Source organism: Staurois parvus, unplaced genomic scaffold (genome assembly GCF_062004578.1).
Source record: "Staurois parvus isolate SC_StPar_1 unplaced genomic scaffold, SC_StPar_1.0 ptg002089l, whole genome shotgun sequence".
NCBI lineage: Eukaryota > Metazoa > Chordata > Amphibia > Anura > Ranidae > Staurois > Staurois parvus.
Genome location: NW_028319885.1, coordinates 177171 through 195076, shown reverse-complemented (window position 1 = coordinate 195076; position 17906 = coordinate 177171). Strand labels below are relative to the sequence as shown.

The 17906-nt window shown below is 52.0% G+C and overlaps 2 protein-coding genes across 2 annotated transcripts in view; one reads left to right on the top strand and one right to left on the bottom strand.

Moving 5' to 3' along the window:
• The first annotated feature begins 219 nt into the window (after positions 1–219).
• Positions 220–17906, top strand: part of LOC149432834 (ephrin-A3-like) — a 128198-nt gene continuing 110511 nt past the window's right edge. Inside the window, exon 1 of the mRNA XM_089664887.1 lies at positions 220–360. Coding sequence (XP_089521013.1) covers positions 263–360 — 98 coding nt within the window. The 5' untranslated portion in view covers positions 220–262. The remainder of the gene's footprint in view (positions 361–17906) is intronic.
• On the bottom strand, positions 5779–11783 carry LOC149432836 (uncharacterized; the record flags this gene model as incomplete). Its single annotated transcript, XM_089664886.1, has 4 exons — positions 5779–6900; positions 10038–10196; positions 10340–11205; positions 11288–11783. Coding segments are annotated over 4 exons (2643 nt in total), but the record flags the coding sequence as incomplete, so codon positions are not given.

Genomic DNA, 17906 nt, shown 5'->3' with positions numbered 1-17906 from the left:
ATTAGTGGGGGCGGTAATAATGGGGGTAGATTAGTACAGTGATGGGGATGAGGTGATGAGGAGAAGAGGCGGGAGGGAGATGAAGCTGTGCGCGCTCCCTGGTACTCGTTTTTCTGTCAGATGCGCGCTCCCTCCTCCCCTACTCTCTCTCTCGCAGAGGGGGCAGGACCCAGTGGGCGGCTGTAGCTGGCAGTGGGCGGGGCGGCCGAGGGCGAGCAGCGCGCTCCCGCGGAGTGTGTGGCAGTGCGCTGCTCGGTGCAGGATGGCTCTGATCTCTCTTCTCCTTCCTCTCCTCTCCTCCCTCCTCCCCGGGACCTCCGCCAACCGGCACGCCGTGCACTGGAACTCCTCCAACTACCAGTGAGTGCGGGGGGGGATCTAATATTGGGGGGTACTGATTGTATGTGTAGAGATTTATTGGGGGTCCACACGTCTATGGGGGTGGTGTATGCTCTATGGAGGTGTAGTTGGGGGGTGCACACTTCTATGGGGGTGGTATAGTTGGGGGGTGCACACTTCTATGGAGGTGTAGTTGGGGGGTGCACACTTCTATGGGGGTGGTATAGTTGGGGGGTGCACCTTCTATGGGGGTGGTATAGTTGGGGGGTGCATGTTTTATGGAAGTGTAGTTGGGGGAGCACTCTCAATGGGGGTGGTGTAGTTGGGGGGTGCATGCTCTATAGAGGTGTAGTTGGGGGGTGCATGCTCTATAGAGGTGTAGTTGGGGGGTGCATGCTCTATGGATGTCGTGTAGTTGGGGGGTGCAAGCTCTGGGGACGGCAGTGTAGAGGTAGGTTGGGGGGGGGGTGCAGTAGGTTGTATGTAGTAGTGCATGGTATGGAGAGTTCATATAGTAGGAGAATTGGGGGTGCACATGTATGGAAGTATCTAATGGGGGGGGCTCTCAGTAACAAGAGCATGTACATTTATCTGCTGGTGGCATTCAGTAATTGGGGGGAACCCTATACTGGGGGCTGTCAATTAGGGGGTGTATATATACAGGGGGCTCTCAGTATTGATGGGGTGTATGTGTACTCGGGGGCTCCCAGTTTTGTGGGGGTGCACATATATTGGGGGCTGTCAGTAATAAGGGGGTGTATGTATACTGTGGGGGGGTTCTCAGTGATGTCAGGGTGTACGTATACTGTGGGGGGGTTCTCAGTTATGTCAGGGTGCACATATGTTGGGGTGTACGTATACTGTGGGGTGGTTCTCAGTGATGTCAAGGTGCACATATGTTGGGGTGTACGTATACTGTTGGGGGGTTCTCAGTGATATCAGGGTGTACGTATACTGTGGGGGGGTTCTCAGTTATGTCAGAGTGCACATATGTTGGGGTGTATGTATACTGTGGGGGGGTTCTCAGTGATGTCAGGGTGCACATATGTTGGGGTGTACGTATACTGTGGGGGGGTTCTCAGTGATGTCAGGGTGCACATATGTTGGGGTGTACGTATACTGTGGGGGGGTTCTCAGTGATGAAGATCTACATAACGGAACAAGAGCGTGTCTCGTTGTTTTGGGGTTTTCATTGTTTGGGGGATCCTCTGGGTTTTTCTTTGTGTTAAGGGGTTCCGTCATACAGGGTCCCAACGATGTTTCTGTGTATTGCCATTGTAGGGACTCCCGGTGTTTCTTTTAGAGGTTTCCTCATCCCGTGATCCTCCTGGTGTTTGTGTGTTTGGTGGGTTCTGTTGTCCTCCTGGGGGGTTCTGTATGTTGGGGTACAATTGTCCCATGGTCCTCCTGGTATTTCGTTATTTTGGAGAGAGGGTTCCGTTGTCCTCCCGGGGGTTCTGTATGTTGGGGGGTCCATTGTCTCGGTGGTTCTGTATTTTGGAGGAATCATTGTCCCATGGTCCTCCCAGTGTTCCTGTATGTTGGGGGGGTTCAATTGTCCCATGGTCCTCACGGGGGAGGGGTTCTGTGTGTTGGGGGGATCATTGTCCCATGGCCCTCCTGGGGGTTCTGTGTGTTAGGGGGATCATTGTCCTATGGCCCTCCTCGGGGTTTTGTATGTTGGGGTTCCATTGTCCTCCCGGTGCTCCTGTATGTTGGGTGATCGTTATTCCATGGTCCTCCTGGGGGTTCTGTAGGGGGATTATTGTCCCATGGTCCTCCCGGTGGTCCTGTATGGTGGGGGGGGGGGGGGTTCATTGTCCCATGGTCCTCCTGGGGGGTTCTGTGTGTTGGGGGATCATTGTCCCATGGTCCTCCCGTGGGGTTCTGTGTGTTGGGGGTCCATTGTCCCATGGTCCTCCCGGTGGTCCTGTGTGTTGGGGGGGACATTGTCCTATGGTCCTCCCGGTGGTCCTGTGTGTTGGGGGGACATTGTCCTATGGTCCTCCCGGTAGTCCTGTGTGTTGGGGGGGAACATTGCCCCATGGTCCTCCCGGTGGTCCTGTGTGTTGGGGGGACATTGTCCTATGGTCCTCCCGGTGGTCCTGTGTGTTGGGGGGGAACATTGCCCCATGGTCCTCCCGGTGGTCCTGTGTGTTGGGGGGGAACATTGCCCCATGGTCCTCCCGGTGGTCCTGTGTGTTGGGGGGGGAACATTGCCCCATGGTCCTCCCGGTGGTCCTGTGTGTTGGGGGGGGAACATTGCCCCATGGTCCTCCCGGTGGTTCTGTGTGTTGGGGGGGAACATTGCCCCATGGTCCTCCCGGTTGTCCTGTGTGTTGGGGAGGAACATTGCCCCATGGTCCTCCCGTGGTCCTGTGTGTTGGGGGGGAACATTGCCCCTTGGTCCTTCCGGTGGTCCTGTGTGTTGGGGGGGAACATTGCCCCTTGGTCCTCCCGGTGGTCCTGTGTGTTGGGGGGGAACATTGCCCCTTGGTCCTCCCGGTGGTCCTGTGTGTTGGGGGGGAACATTGCCCCTTGGTCCTCCCGGTGGTCCTGTGTGTTGGGGGGGAACATTGCCCCTTGGTCCTCCCGGTGGTCCTGTGTGTTGGGGTTCCATTGTCCTCCCGGTGCTCCTGTATGTTGGGTGATTGTTCCATGGTCCTCCTGGGGGTTCTGTATGTTGGGGGATCATTGTCCCATGGTCCTCCCGGTGGTACTATATGTTGGGGGGGTCCATTGTCCCATGGTCCTCCCGGTGGTCCTGTGTGTTGGGGGAACATTGTCCCATGGTCCTCCTGGGGGTTCTTTATGTTGGGGGGTCCATTGTCCCATGGTCCTCCCGGTGGTCCTGTATGTTGGGGAGGTCCATTGTCCCATGGTCCTCCCGGTGTTCCTGTGTGTTGGGGGAACATTGTCCCATGGTCCTCCTGGGGCTCCTGTATGTTGGAGGAATCATTGTCCCATGGTCCTGGTGATGCTGCAGTCCTCGGTGGGATGGAGCGGGAAGTGGCGACCAGAGGCTGCAGTGAAGACGGCGCGGACTGCGGAGTATCTTTTGTGTTGGGAGTCCGGAGATCACAAGGACGTGTCGGGCTCCTCCATGGACTGGTGGTGTCTCGGGCGATGGGCTCAGCGGAGGTTCAGTCTCTGTACATCCATCCCACGCTCTCGGTGGCACACAAGCAGTTAATGGACCCCCGGTGGTGGGGGGATGGGGGGTGGTAAATGAATGGAGTCGGTGTCAGATGTGATCTGTACTGCAGTGTGCTCAGTGTCCCGATGGTCGGGTGACACACACACTTTGTGACAACTATTCTATCTGGTTACTTCCTTCTCCGACTCCTCCGTCCACACACCGACCTCTGGGCACATACATGTAGCCATACCGCGTGTGGAGGTCCGCAGTCATCTCCGCTTTTATCTCAGATGTCTAGTGACACCTCCAACCGTCTGTCACATTCTGCGCCCCCCCCCCCCCCCAACCTGCCCTGCGTGTGTATGCCATCCTCTCCGTTGTATGTAGTCCCCACACATGTGTCTTCTGCTTGTTAGTGTGTCTCTGGGAAGGTGTAGGTCTCATTGGATCATGTATGTGCGGCCCCGCTCTGACACGCATGTATCTCACCGGGTCGTGGCGTATTTGAATTTTTCTCCTTCCTGGTGGATTCTGTTCTTCATACGTTCACATGTGTGAACCTCCCGGCGGTGGGATGTCTGTGGAATTGTATGATGGTGCCTACGAACATTACTGATGGCTCCTCAACGGGAGACGATGGAACCGCTGACCGTTCCTTTGTACACGTACGCACATGCTTACCCTTGGTGTCATACAACCCCCACGTATGCTGCTGAGGGTGAGATATGAAGGGTTAGCATGTATCATACAAGCTCTACGTATGCTGTGAGAGGTGGCATGTAAAGTCGTGGCTCAGGGGCGGGCAACTTTGGCATGCCAGCTACGGTGAAACTACAAATCCCATCATGCCTTGGCCTCAGGGAGTCATGCCTGTCAGTCTTCCAAAGCCTCATGGGACTTGTAGTTCCTCCGTTTATCCTACAACCCCAATGTATGCTGTGAAGGGTGGTGACTTATCCCTTTAGCATGTATCATATGAGCCCTACATTTGATGTCAAAGGTGGCGTGTGTCTGTGGTGCCCTATCATGTATCCTACAGCCGCTACGTTTGCTGCCATCCCTTAGCATGTATCATCAACCCTCTACGTATGCTATGAAGGGAACCCTTAGTGGGTATCATAGGACCCCTACATATATTGTGAAGAGGACCCCTAGCGTGTATCATGGAACCCCTACGCATGCCATGAAGAGAACACTTAGCAAGTATCATAGGACCCCTACGTATATTGTGAAGAGAACCCTTAACGTGTATCATAGAACCCCTAAGTGTGCTAAGAAGAGAACCCTTAGCGGTTATCATAGAACCCCGACATATGCTGTGACGGTAACCCTTAGCATGTATCATAGAACCCCTATGTATGTTTAGAGGAGAACCCTTAGCGGTTATCATAGAACCCCCATGTATGTTCTGAATAGAACCCATAGCATGTATCATAGAACCCCTTCCTAGGCTGTGAAGAGATTCCTTAGTGTGTATCATAGAACCCCTTCCTATGCTGTGAAGAGATTCCTTAGTATGTATCATAGAATCCCTATGTATGCTGTGAAGAGAACCTGGAGTGTGTATCATAGAACCCCCTATGCTGTGAAGGTAACCCTTAGCATGTATCTTACAACCTTTTCACTTGCTGTAAAGGGATCTTTTAGCATGTATCATAGAACCCCTATGTATGCTATGAAAGGTGGTTTGTGTGGTCTCTTATCATGTATCCTACTACCCCTACATATGTTGCCAAGGGATACCTTGGCATGTACTATGCAAACCCTTTGTGTGCTCCCTTAACATGTATCACGCAACCCCTACGTATGTTGTGAAGGGAAATCTTAGCATGTATCATGCAACCCCTACGTATGCTGTGGATGGAACCCTTAGCATGTATCATGCAACTTCTATTTATGTTGTGAAGGGAACTCTTACCATATATCATGCAACCCCAACGTAAGTGTGGTGTGTGATCTTCTAGGATGTATCATACAACCCCTATGTATGTTAAGGGAACCCTTAGCGTGTATCATACAACCTTTCGATCTGGTGTAAAAGGTGGTGTGTGTTCTTCTAGGATGTATCATACAACCCCTACGTATGTTGTGAAGGGAACTTTTAGCGTGTATCATACAACCCCTACGTATACTGTTGACGAAACCCTTAGCGTGTATCACACAACCCCTATGTATGTTGTGAAGGGAACTCTTAGCGTGTATCATACAACCCCTACGTATGCTGTGAAGTGTGGTGTGTGATCTTCTAGGATGTATCATACATCCCCTACGTATGTTGTGAAGGGAAGCCCTAGCGTGTATCATACAACCTTTCCATGTGCTGTGAAGGGCGGTGAGTGAATTACGGCTTCACACAGAATGGAGAAAACTCGAAATCTCCGACTCATCTCTTTTTCCTTTTTTTTTAACAATTTGCTTTGACTTTGATTTCCTGCCGGCGTTGCTCTGCGTTGTTCTGCGATGCCCAGCGATGGTTGTTCTGCGACGCTCTGCGTTGGTTGTTCTGCGACGCTCGGCGTTGGTTGTTCTGCGACGCTCGGCGTTGGTTGTTCTGCGACGCTCGGCGTTGGTTGTTCTGCGACGCTCGGCGTTGGTTGTTCTGCGACGCCCGGCGATGGTTGTTCTGCGACGCTCGGCGTTGGTTGTTCTGCGACGCTCGGCGTTGGTGGTTCTGCGACGCCCGGCGATGGTTGTTCTGCGACGCTCTGCGTTGTTCTGCGGCGCTCGGCGATGGTTGTTCTGCGTCGCTCGGCGATGGTTGTTCTGCGACGCTCGGCGATGGTTGTTCTGCGACGCTCGGCGATGGTTGTTCTGCGACGCTCGGCGATGGTTGTTCTGCGACGCTCGGCGTTGTTCTGCGAAGCTCTGCGTTCTGCGTCGCTCGGCGATGGTTGTTCTGCGACGCTCGGCGATGGTTGTTCTGCGACGCTCGGCGTTGGTTGTTCTGCGACGCTCGGCGTTGGTTGCTCTGCGACGCTCGGCGTTGGTTGTTCTGCGACGCTCGGCGTTGTTCTACGAAGCTCTGCGTTCTGCGTCGCTCGGCGATGGTTGTTCTGTGAAGCTCGGCATTGGTTGTTCTGCGACGCTCGGCGTTGTTCTGCGAAGTTCTGCGTCACTCGGCGATGGTTGTTCTGCGACGCTCGGCGTTGGTTGTTCTGCGACGCTCTGCGTTGGTTGTTCTGCGACACCCGGCGATGGTTGTTCTGCGACGCTCGGCGTTGTTCTACGAAGCTCTGCGTTCTGCGTCGCTCGGCGATGGTTGTTCTGTGAAGCTCGGCATTGGTTGCTCTGCGACGCTCGGCGTTGGTTGCTCTGCGACGCTCGGCGTTGGTTGCTCTGCGACGCTCGGCGTTGGTTGCTCTGCGACGCTCGGCGTTGGTTGCTCTGCGACGCTCGGCGATGGTTCTGCGACGCTCGGTGATCTGTGCGTGGATGGCCCTAAGCGTGCAGATCACGTGACTGAGCCGATCGCGGTGTGTGTGTGTGGCCCTAAGCGTGCAGATCACCTGACTGCGCCGATCGTGGTGTGTGGGGATGGCCCTAAGCGTGCCGATCGCGGTGTCTGTGTGTGGCCCTAAGCGTGCAGATCACGTGACTGCGCCGATTGCGGTGTCTGTGTGTGGCCCTAAGCGTGCAGATCACGTGACTGCGCCGATTGCGGTGTCTGTGGCCCTAAGCATGCAGATCACGTGACTGCGCCGATCGCGGTGTGTGTGGATGGCTCTAGGCGTGCAGATCACGTGACTGCGCCAATCGCAGTGCGTGGTGAAGCCTCCTCGCTGGGAGCCGTATTGGCGCCTCCATGCTGATTATTTTGATTGGGAGTGTAAATCTACCGGTGACAGATGCCTGGATGTATGGTGGGGACAAATCTCTGGCTGTACGCTGTGACTGCGCAGTACGCCGTTATGAGCGCTGACAACACCTGCTATGTCTGTTAAATCATTCATTAGTTGTCGTCGTGCCGATGTGACGTCCTGCGGAGCCGGGAGATCAGGTAGGTATAAAATTCCGGCACGTTGCCCTCACGGGTGACAGATCTGCTCACGTTCAGACCAATCCCGACCCTTCGTGTCTACGTGTCGGGTCAGGAGATCTCCTAGATATGGAATCGTTGGGTCTGATGTGTAACCAATCGAGTTTCTCCTTTCTTTCCCAATCTTGTGCTGCGATGGTGATTGGGCGATGTCCGATACGGTATTTTGTGATGTTGATTGGGCGGTTATTTGTGTGTGACCGGCGTACACGGTAATGGTCCTGTCCGGTCCCGGGATTGTGTGTCCTTCATCAAATGTGCTGAAGACATCCACAAGTACGTCGGGGGGAGATGAGATTCGACGTAGGTGGGCAAATTGGGCAATAATTGTATCATCAGCCCACACACACCCGCGGCGCCTGTCACACACGATCGTTTCCAGGATTCGGCTCCTGTCCTCCAACATGTTGGCGTGTTACGCGGCGAAATCGCGATCCCTCTACGTCACAATCGCCGCGTTCGTTAATTAGGTATCAGGATTTAATGTGGGACAGGTGCGCGGTGAGCGCTGGGAACCCACCGAACATCTGGACCTCCTCGTGCCGCATCGATCATCCCTTGTTTTGGTGCGATCACCGGGAGCTTATCAACCACAGAGCCTGGGCCTTACATAGTCAACTGATGGATGTCAACAGTCCTACCCCCCCACCCGTTTCCCACACACGCATGTTCTCACTCGCCCGTGGGACTTGTTATAAGACGTCTTCAGCAACTTGTTTCACGTCTGTCGTAGTTCCATCTTACCACGACGTGGAATTCACAATGTGACAACGATCGTCCTCCTCGGCCCTGCAAGGGTTACGTGACTGAGCCAACAAAGGATTTTCTCCGGGCTCTTTTTTTTTTTGGGGGGGGGGGGCTATCCGCAGGGAGATGTCTATTCTCATCCGGTCCTTTTTTTTTTTTATTCTCCCCTCCCCCAGTATTTGATAACGGCTTCATAAATTCCTGATAAATGTTCACTACGTGCCCCAACCGGTTGGCTGAGGAATTTGCGGTTCTTGTGATGACACCGGCGACAAGTTGTTGAAAGAAGAGATTTTGGAATTAGAAGGTTTAACCCTTGCAGGACCGAGAACAGCTTTCTCTGATGGTGTCGCCCGTTTTGTGGTGTCAGTGATCTTGGGCAACTGTGGCCCTCCAGCTGTTGTAGAACTACAAGTCCAATGAGGCATTGCAAAACTGACAGTTACAACAATGACTCCCAAAGGCAGAGGTTTGATGGGACTTGTAGTTCACCGACAGCTGGAGGGCCGCAGTTGCCCACCGCTGATCTAGGGTGAAATTTCCGTTTGTAGAATTTATGCAAATTTTCAGACTTCATTCATTGAGATGGTGGTGGTGTCCCTTCCGATATCTTGCCGGCCTTCTTATTTACCGTCGCTTTGATGGCCACCGATCTGTGTCATTAAATGGGACAACACGGCTTCTTGGTTGGTGTCGTTCTTCAAGACCCGATGATGTAGGGTGAAATTGGTTTTGTGGCGTCGAATTTCCATCTGACCTCCTCTTACGTAAATATTTATTCTTCATTCATTGACATTCAGTCGTTGTGATGTCCATTCCAATATCCTGCTGGCCTTCTTATTTTACCATCTTTAATGGTCACCATGTGTGGAAACGCAGCTTCTCGGTTGGTGTCGTTCTTCAATAAACCTGTTTTTGTGGTGTCAATGATTTAGGGTGATATTTGGTTTTGTTAGGAGATCAGATGGAAATCCTACACTAACAAAACCAAAATTTCACCTTAAATCATTGACACCAAAAAACAGGTTTATTGAAGAATGACACCGACCGAGAAGCTGCGTTTCCACACATGGTGACCATTAAAGATGGTAAAATAAGAAGGCCAGAAGGATATTGGAATGGACATCACAGCTATCCCAATCGATGAAGTCTAAAAATTTACGCAAGAGGAGATCAGATGGAAATCCTACACTCTTACGTAAATTTTGACACTTCATTGAGATTCAGTGGTGATGTCCATTCCAATATCCTGCTGGCCTTCTTATTTTACCATCTTTAATGGTCACCATGTGTGGAAACGCAGCTTCTCGGTCGGTGTCGTTCTTCAATAAACCTGTTTTGTGGTGTCAATGATTTAGGGTGAAATTTGATTTTGTAGTGCAGGATTTCCATCTGACCTCCTTTTCCGTAAATTTTTAGACTTCATTCCTTGGGATAGCTGTGATGTCCGTTCCAATATCCTGCTGGCCTTCTTATTTACCGTCTCTTTGATGGTCACCAAGATCTGTCATTGTACCCGAGGGCGCTGTTTCACGTGGGGGGGAGGGGGGGGGGGGCAGAGAAACATGGAAACTGATTTAGGCCATCCTGTCATGGTTTAATTATTGAACTGAAGCTCTCGGGGCTTGATGAGATCCCAGCTGTGCATCAACACTGATTAACTACGGCTCAAGGTGGGATTTTAATAGAGAGATTTCACGGGCATTCTTCTCTTCTTCTCCTTTTCTTCTCCTCCTTCTTCTTCTCCTCCTTCTTCTCCCCCTTCTCCTTTTCTTCTCTTTCCTTCTTCTCCTTCTCTTCTCTTTCCTTCTTCTCCTTCTTCTTCTCCTTCTTCTCCTTTTCTTCTCTTTCCTTCTTCTCCTTCTTCTTCTCCTTCTTCTCCTCCTCCTCCTTTTCTTCTCTTTCCTTCTTCTCTTTCCTTCTCCTTCTTCTCTTCTCTTTCCCTCTTCTCCTTCTTCTCCTTTTCCTCCTTTCTCCTTCTCCTCCTTCTCTTTCCTTCTCCTCTTCTCCTTCTTCTCCTCTTCTCTTCTCTTTTTTCACCTCCTTTTCTCTTCTCTCATCCTCTTCTCTTTTTTCACCTCCTCTTCTCTTCTCTCGTCCTCTTCTCTTCTCTCGTCCTCTTCTCTTCTCTCGTCCTCTTCTCTTCTCTCGTCCTCTTCTCTTCTCTCGTCCTCTTCTCTTCTCTCGTCCTCTTCTCTTCTCTCGTCCTCTTCTCTTCTCTCGTCCTCTTCTCTTCTCTCGTCCTCTTCTCTTCTCTCGTCCTCTTCTCTTCTCTCGTCCTCTTCTCTTCTCTCGTCCTCTTCTCTTCTCTCGTCCTCTTCTCTTCTCTCGTCCTCTTCTCTTCTCTCGTCCTCTTCTCTTCTCTCGTCCTCTTCTCTTCTCTTCTCTCGTCCTCTTCTCTTCTCTTCTCTCGTCCTCTTCTCTTCTCTTCTCTCGTCCTCTTCTCTTCTCTTCTCTCGTCCTCTTCTCTTCTCTTCTCTCGTCCTCTTCTCTTCGCTTCTCTCGTCCTCTTCTCTTCGCTTCTCTCGTCCTCTTCTCTTCGCTTCTCTCGTCCTCTTCTCTTCGCTTCTCTCGTCCTCTTCTCTTCGCTTCTCTCGTCCTCTTCTCTTCGCTTCTCTCGTCCTCTTTTCTTCGCTTCTCTCGTCCTCTTTTCTTCGCTTCTCTCGTCCTCTTTTCTTCGCTTCTCTCGTCCTCTTTTCTTCGCTTCTCTCGTCCTCTTTTCTTCGCTTCTCTCGTCCTCTTTTCTTCGCTTCTCTCGTCCTCTTTTCTTCGCTTCTCTCGTCCTCTTTTCTTCGCTTCTCTCGTCCTCTTTTCTTCGCTTCTCTCGTCCTCTTTTCTTCGCTTCTCTCGTCCTCTTTTCTTCGCTTCTCTCGTCCTCTTTTCTTCGCTTCTCTCGTCCTCTTTTCTTCGCTTCTCTCGTCCTCTTTTCTTCGCTTCTCTCGTCCTCTTTTCTTCGCTTCTCTCGTCCTCTTTTCTTCGCTTCTCTCGTCCTCTTTTCTTCGCTTCTCTCGTCCTCTTTTCTTCGCTTCTCTCGTCCTCTTTTCTTCGCTTCTCTCGTCCTCTTTTCTTCGCTTCTCTCGTCCTCTTTTCTTCGCTTCTCTCGTCCTCTTTTCTTCGCTTCTCTCGTCCTCTTTTCTTCGCTTCTCTCGTCCTCTTTTCTTCGCTTCTCTCGTCCTCTTTTCTTCGCTTCTCTCGTCCTCTTTTCTTCGCTTCTCTCGTCCTCTTTTCTTCGCTTCTCTCGTCCTCTTCTCTCCTCTCGTCCTCTTCTCTCCTCTCGTCCTCTTCTCTCCTCTCGTCCTCTTCTCTCCTCTCGTCCTCTTCTCTCCTCTCGTCCTCTTCTCTCCTCTCGTCCTCTTCTCTCCTCTCGTCCTCTTCTCTCCTCTCGTCCTCTTCTCTCCTCTCGTCCTCTTCTCTCCTCTCGTCCTCTTCTCTCCTCTCGTCCTCTTCTCTCCTCTCGTCCTCTTCTCTCTTCTCGTCCTCTTCTCTCCTCTTTTCTCGTCTCTTTTCTCTTCTCTCGTCTCTTTTCTCTTCTCTCGTCTCTTTTCTCTTCTCTCGTCTCTTTTCTCTTCTCTCGTCTCTTCTCTTTTCTCTTCTCTCGTCTCTTCTCTTTTCTCTTCTCTCGTCTCTTCTCTTTTCTCTTCTCTCGTCTCTTCTCTTCTCTCTTCTCCCACCCCTGCTCATCCATTGAACTGGAATGGCAGACAGTCCAGCGTCCTCCCGGTTTGCAGTGAAGTACAAATCCTTAATTCGTGGTGGCGTCTTGCCTTTTGTGTGGGTTGATGGCAGCTCTGCCTCTTGAGCTCGGAATCTGTGCCGCGTGCCCCCTAGAGAGCCCTGGCACCGCCGGCCTGCTGGAAACGGCAGTTTTCTTTTTTTTTGAAGGAGCCTCTTGTTATAAAAAAAAATAAATTCAACGGGGTTCCTTAAGTGACTATTTGAGAAGTATTCGCCGTGCTCTGGGACGCTAGTTATAGAGCGCTGCAGGGAGCCGAAAGGGATCGATGTGTCAGGAGTAAATCGTCTCCTGGATGCGTTTTCTTTCTTTGCACACGCCGCTTCCTTCCCGGGAGCACGCCACGGACATCTCATTTTGCAGGATTTCTGGGCTAAAAAAAAAAACGATTTTTTTTTTTCCTGTTTCTGGTCGGCTGGCGAGCATCTACCGGAGAGGTTATCTCGCACACAATTATACATAATATATGGACATGCCCGAGCCGTAAGGTGCACCTTAGACTAACACCATGAAATATGTATGTGGACAGGGCAGCCGGCGGAGGTTGGTGTGAAACCGGCTACACGTGACGCTACAAATACTGATGGATTCCCTTCCCACAGTACGGCTCTTTCACATCGAACGGCGATCTCGCTCCCTCCCAACGACGACGACGAGGGGGGGGGCAATTTAACAAGACAAATCCCCGGTGGACGTGGGAGGACGGTTGGCCTTGCACTTGGTGGATTAACGGGAGGGATTGAGATAATTGGAGGGAATAAAAGAAACCCGTAGTATCAGTATACAGCTGATAACCTCGCAGCCGACATTCCACTTCCATTGTGATTGTTCGCTCCGTCAGATGCGTGTTATTTTATCACTTTCATTACAGCAAAATTTGTAATGTCAGGTGGTATTGATTAACTGATCCCAGCTGGGGAATCAATGGGAGCATCGATTTTTATTAATGGACGCCCCCCCCCCTCCACGGGGAGGGGATTACTATTTGTAGAATCTTTCATGTCAGTTTATTTTTTATTTTTTGGTGCTTTAAAGCTTTTGAGAAGCTTCTTACCTGGATGAGGTGCAGCAGACTTCAACACCGTTTTTTTTTACAGATTTTATGACACCTTGTAAACCTGGTGCTGAAATCCTAAATCGCATCCAATTCCTGTTCCTGCTAAAGGTCCCCGGGGCTCTGTTATGCTTTCAAGGCTTTATAAGGCTCGGTTCGCACCTACACGTGTGTTCCTGTGCGTTGTGTGTAGGGCTGCCCATTCATTTCCATGGGTTGCCCCCACACGGCAAGGAAGCCGTGTTTTTGGAGAAGAGTCGGGGACTTTGAAATAATTTGGCTGCCCTACAGAGCAACAAAGGACTGGCCTACTAGGCAACAAAATTCCTCTGTAGGGTTGCCCATTCATTTCTATGGGTTGCCCCCACACGGCAAGGAAGTCGTGTTTTTGGAAAAGACTTGGGGCCTTTGTTGCTCTGTGGGGCGGCCAAATTTTTTCAAAGGACTGGCCTACTAGGCAACGAAATTCCTGACTCTTTCCCAAAAACGGGCCACTCGAACCCGGTGCTCTATTATGCTTTCAAGGCTTTATAAGGCTCGGTTCGCACCTACACGTGTGTTCCTGTGCGCTGGGTGTAGGGCTGCCCATTCATTTCCATGGGTTGCCCCCACACGGCAAGGAAGCCGTGTTTTTGGAGAAGAGTCGGGGACTTTGAAATAATTTGGCTGCCCTACAGAGCAACAAAGGACTGGCCTACTAGGCAACAAAATTCCTCTGTAGGGTTGCCCATTCATTTCTATGGGTTGCCCCCACACGGCAAGGAAGTCGTGTTTTTGGAAAAGACTTGGGGCCTTTGTTGCTCTGTGGGGCGGCCAAATTTTTTCAAAGGACTGGCCTACTAGGCAACGAAATTCCTGACTCTTTCCCAAAAACGGGCCACTCGAACCCGGTGCTCTATTATGCTTTTCAAGGCTTTATCAGGCTCGATTTGCACCTGAAGTGCGTTCCTGTGCGTTGTGTGTAGGGCTGCCCATTCATTTTCATGGGTTGCCCCCACACGGCAAGGAAGTCCTGTTTTTGGAAAAGAGTTGGGGACTTTGAAATCATTTGGCTGCCCTACAGAGCAACAAAGTCCCTGACTCTTTTCTAAAAACACGACTTCCTTGCCGTGTGGGGCAACCCATGGAAATGAATGGGCAGCTCTACACACAACGCACAGGAATGCACTTGTAGGTGCCAACCAAGCTTGATAAAGCCTTGAAAGCATAGCAGAGCACTGAATTCGGTGTGGCCCATTTTTGGGAAAGAGTCAGGAATTTCGTTGCCTAGTAGGCCAGTCCTTTGAAATAATTGGGCTGCCCTACAGAGCAACGAAGGACTGGCCTACTAGGCAACGAAATTCCTGGGTAGGGTTGCCCATTCATTTCCATGGGTTGCATCACACAACAAGGTGGTCGTGTTTTTGGAAAAGAGTCGGGGACCTTGTTGCTCTGTAGGGCAGCTGAATTAGGACTGGCCTACTAGGCAACGAAATGCCAGACTCTTTCCCAAAAACGTGCTGTGGAACCATGAACCGTGTGATTTGATGCACGAAAAAATGCGTGTTTACAGATGCATGGGGGTGCTGGTAACAATTATTGGCTACTCTGCGTATCTGCTTCTCTGTGTCAGGAAAGTAATTTTGTGTGTGTTGATGACACGCATGGAGGTGCGCCTAGCCTTCATCGAGCTTTTCATATAAGGTTCTTCAAGAGCCAATGTTTTGGGGCCACGCAGGGCCCCTTCGTCAGGCCACTGACAAGCTTGATGCACTCCATGCCAGTGGTTATATATACCGTACAGCAGCCGTTCTCAACCGTTATACCCCTGAAGAACCCTTGAAATAATTTTCATGTTCTTGAGGAATCTCTGCAGAACTGGATAGTGCGATCAATAAAATGTTGTTACGGACCCCCCCTCCCCCCTACAACTGGGGGTCTCCAGACTTTCTAATCAAAGGGCCAGTTTACTGTCCTTCAGAGGCCAGACTGTGACTGATGGGGGTAGAAAGTGCAGTGCCATCAATCGGAGTAAGCAATACCCCATCCTTGGTTTTAATGGAGGGGACTAGTGCCCGTTGGTATCAGTTGAAGGAATAGTGCCTTATTGTTGGTGTTATTGGGGGTTCTAGTGCCCCATCATTGGTGTCAGTGGGAGTTCTAGTGCCCCATCATTGGTGTCAGTGGGAGGAATAGTGCCCCATCATTGGTGTCAGTGGGAGGAATAGTGCCCCATCATTGGTGTCAGTGGGAGGAATAGTGCCCCATCATTGGTGTCAGTGGGAGGAATAGTGCCCCATCATTGGTGTCAGTGGGAGGAATAGTGCCCCATCATTGGTGTCAGTGGGAGGAATAGTGTCCCATCATTGGTGTCAGTGGGAGGAATAGTGCCCCATCATTGGTGTCAGTGGGAGGAATAGTGCCCCATCATTGGTGTCAGTGGGAGGAATAGTGCCCCATCATTGGTGTCAGTGGGAGGAATAGTGCCCCATCATTGGTGTCAGTGGGAGGAATAGTGCCCCATCATTGGTGTCAGTGGGAGGAATAGTGCCCCATCATTGGTGTCAGTGGGAGGAATAGTGCCCCATCATTGGTGGTAGTGGGAGGAATAGTGCCCCATCATTGGTATCAGTGGGAGGAATAGTGCCCCATCATTGGTGGTAGTGGGAGGAATAGTGCCCCATCATTGGTATCAGTGGGAGGAATAGTGCCCCATCATTGGTGTCAGTGGGAGGAATAGTGCCCCATCGTTGGTGTCAGTGGGAGGAATAGTGCCCCATCGTTGGTGTCAGTGGGGGGAATAGCGCCCCATCGTTGGTGTCAGTGGGGGGAATAGCGCCCCATCGTTGGTGTCAGTGGGAGGAATAGCGCCCCATCATTGGTGTCAGTGGGAGGAATAGCGCCCCATCATTGGTGTCAGTGGGAGGAATAGCGCCCCATCATTGGTGTCAGTGGGAGGAATAGCGCCCCATCATTGGTGTCAGTGGGGGGAATAGCGCCCCATCATTGGTGTCAGTGGGCGGAATAGCGCCCCGTCGTTGGTGTCAGTGGGAGGAATAGCGCCCCGTCGTTGCGGTCCGTGGGAGGAATAGCGCCCCGTCGTTGGGGTCCGTGGGAGGAATAGCGCCCCGTCGTTGGGGTCCGTGGGAGGAATAGCGCCCCGTCGTGGGTGTCCGTGGGAGGAATAGCGCCCCGTCGTGGGTGTCCGTGGGAGGAATCGCGCCCCGTCGTGGGTGTCCGTGGGAGGAATCGCGCCCCGTCGTGGGTGTCCGTGGGAGGAATCGCGCCCCGTCGTGGGTGTCCGTGGGAGGAATCGCGCCCCGTCGTGGGTGTCCGTGGGAGGAATCGCGCCCCGTCGTGGGTGTCCGTGGGAGGAATCGCGCCCCGTCGTGGGTGTCCGTGGGAGGAATCGCGCCCCGTCGTGGGTGTCCGTGGGAGGAATCGCGCCCCGTCGTGGGTGTCCGTGGGAGGAATCGCGCCCCGTCGTGGGTGTCCGTGGGAGGAATCGCGCCCCGTCGTGGGTGTCCGTGGGAGGAATCGCGCCCCGTCGTGGGTGTCCGTGGGAGGAATAGCGCCCCCTCGTGGGTGTCCGTGGGAGGAATCGCGCCCCCTCGTGGGTGTCCGTGGGAGGAATAGCGCCCCCTTGTTGGTGTCCGTGGGAGGCATAGCTCTCGTTAATCATGTCGGAATGCGGAATGTCCGGCTCCCAAGGAGCCATTGAAATGAACTCCTAACATGCAAAACGAATCCTCCAGTTATCAGGAACGATCCCTTGACAAGTGCCTGTGAAGAGTCTCTCGATTCAGCCGACTCCTTGGTGAGTCTCCCGGTGTAATAAAGTCCTTGACTCTTTGAGCATCAGAGCCACAAAAAGTTTCCTCTCTCGGAAGAATAGACTTGACAAAGCCTGGTACCTTCACACTAGATAGAATATCTTGAAAGGTTCTCCTGTCCCTGGAGGACGTGGGGTTTGATTGGCAGGAGACCCTATTATCACCCCGGAAAGTTAAAGCCGAGTTTGTTATCGCTCAACGTGGCTCCTGTCTTCCAGGCTTCTGCCTGCAGATCTCCTAATGGCCTTCATTTATCAGACCTTTTCACACGTGTGAGGGCCCCGGACCCGTCTGATGGAAGTGGGAGAATGTAGACAGGCATTGTGACCGAGGACACTGGCGTGTCATTCAGAGCGGCTTCATCTACAATACGATGTTTGGGGAAAGTAGAAATCGATCGATAGTCGCTCTGCAGAGAATTGTCACCGGCAGGCCGAGTGTGATGTATGGACCGGACATTGGAAGATCGGTCCCTTGTACGGCCGAGGTGACGTGGTGGAAGGATTGTCCTCTTCTATGGGCACAATTATGAATCGGTTTCTGATATCTGATGTATGGACCGGACATTGGAAGATCGGTCCCTTGTACGGCCAAGCTGGCCTGTGGTGGAGGGATTGTCCTCTTCTATGGGCACAATTATGAATCGGTTTCTGATATCTGATGTATGGACCGGACATTGGAAGATCGGTCCCTTGTACGGCCAAGCTGGCCTGTGGTAGAGGCATTGTCCTCTTCTATGGGCACAATTATGAATCGGTTTCTGATATTTTCTGACTGGTTGTAAAATTATTAGTAAATACTTCCCTTGTGATGGCCAGCCGGGGTTCCCCCAGACCAGGGGTCTCCAAACCTCTAAACAAAGGGCCAGTTTACTGTTCTTCAGACTTTAGGGGGCAGAATGTGGCCAATGGGAGCAGGAAATTTCCTGGAATCAGGAATGGAGGTAAACAATGCTCCAACTTTAGTATTAGGGGCAGGTGTCAGTGGGGGGAAGGGCCGGATAAATGCAGAGGGCCTCAGTTTGGAGACCACTGGTCTAGAGCAGC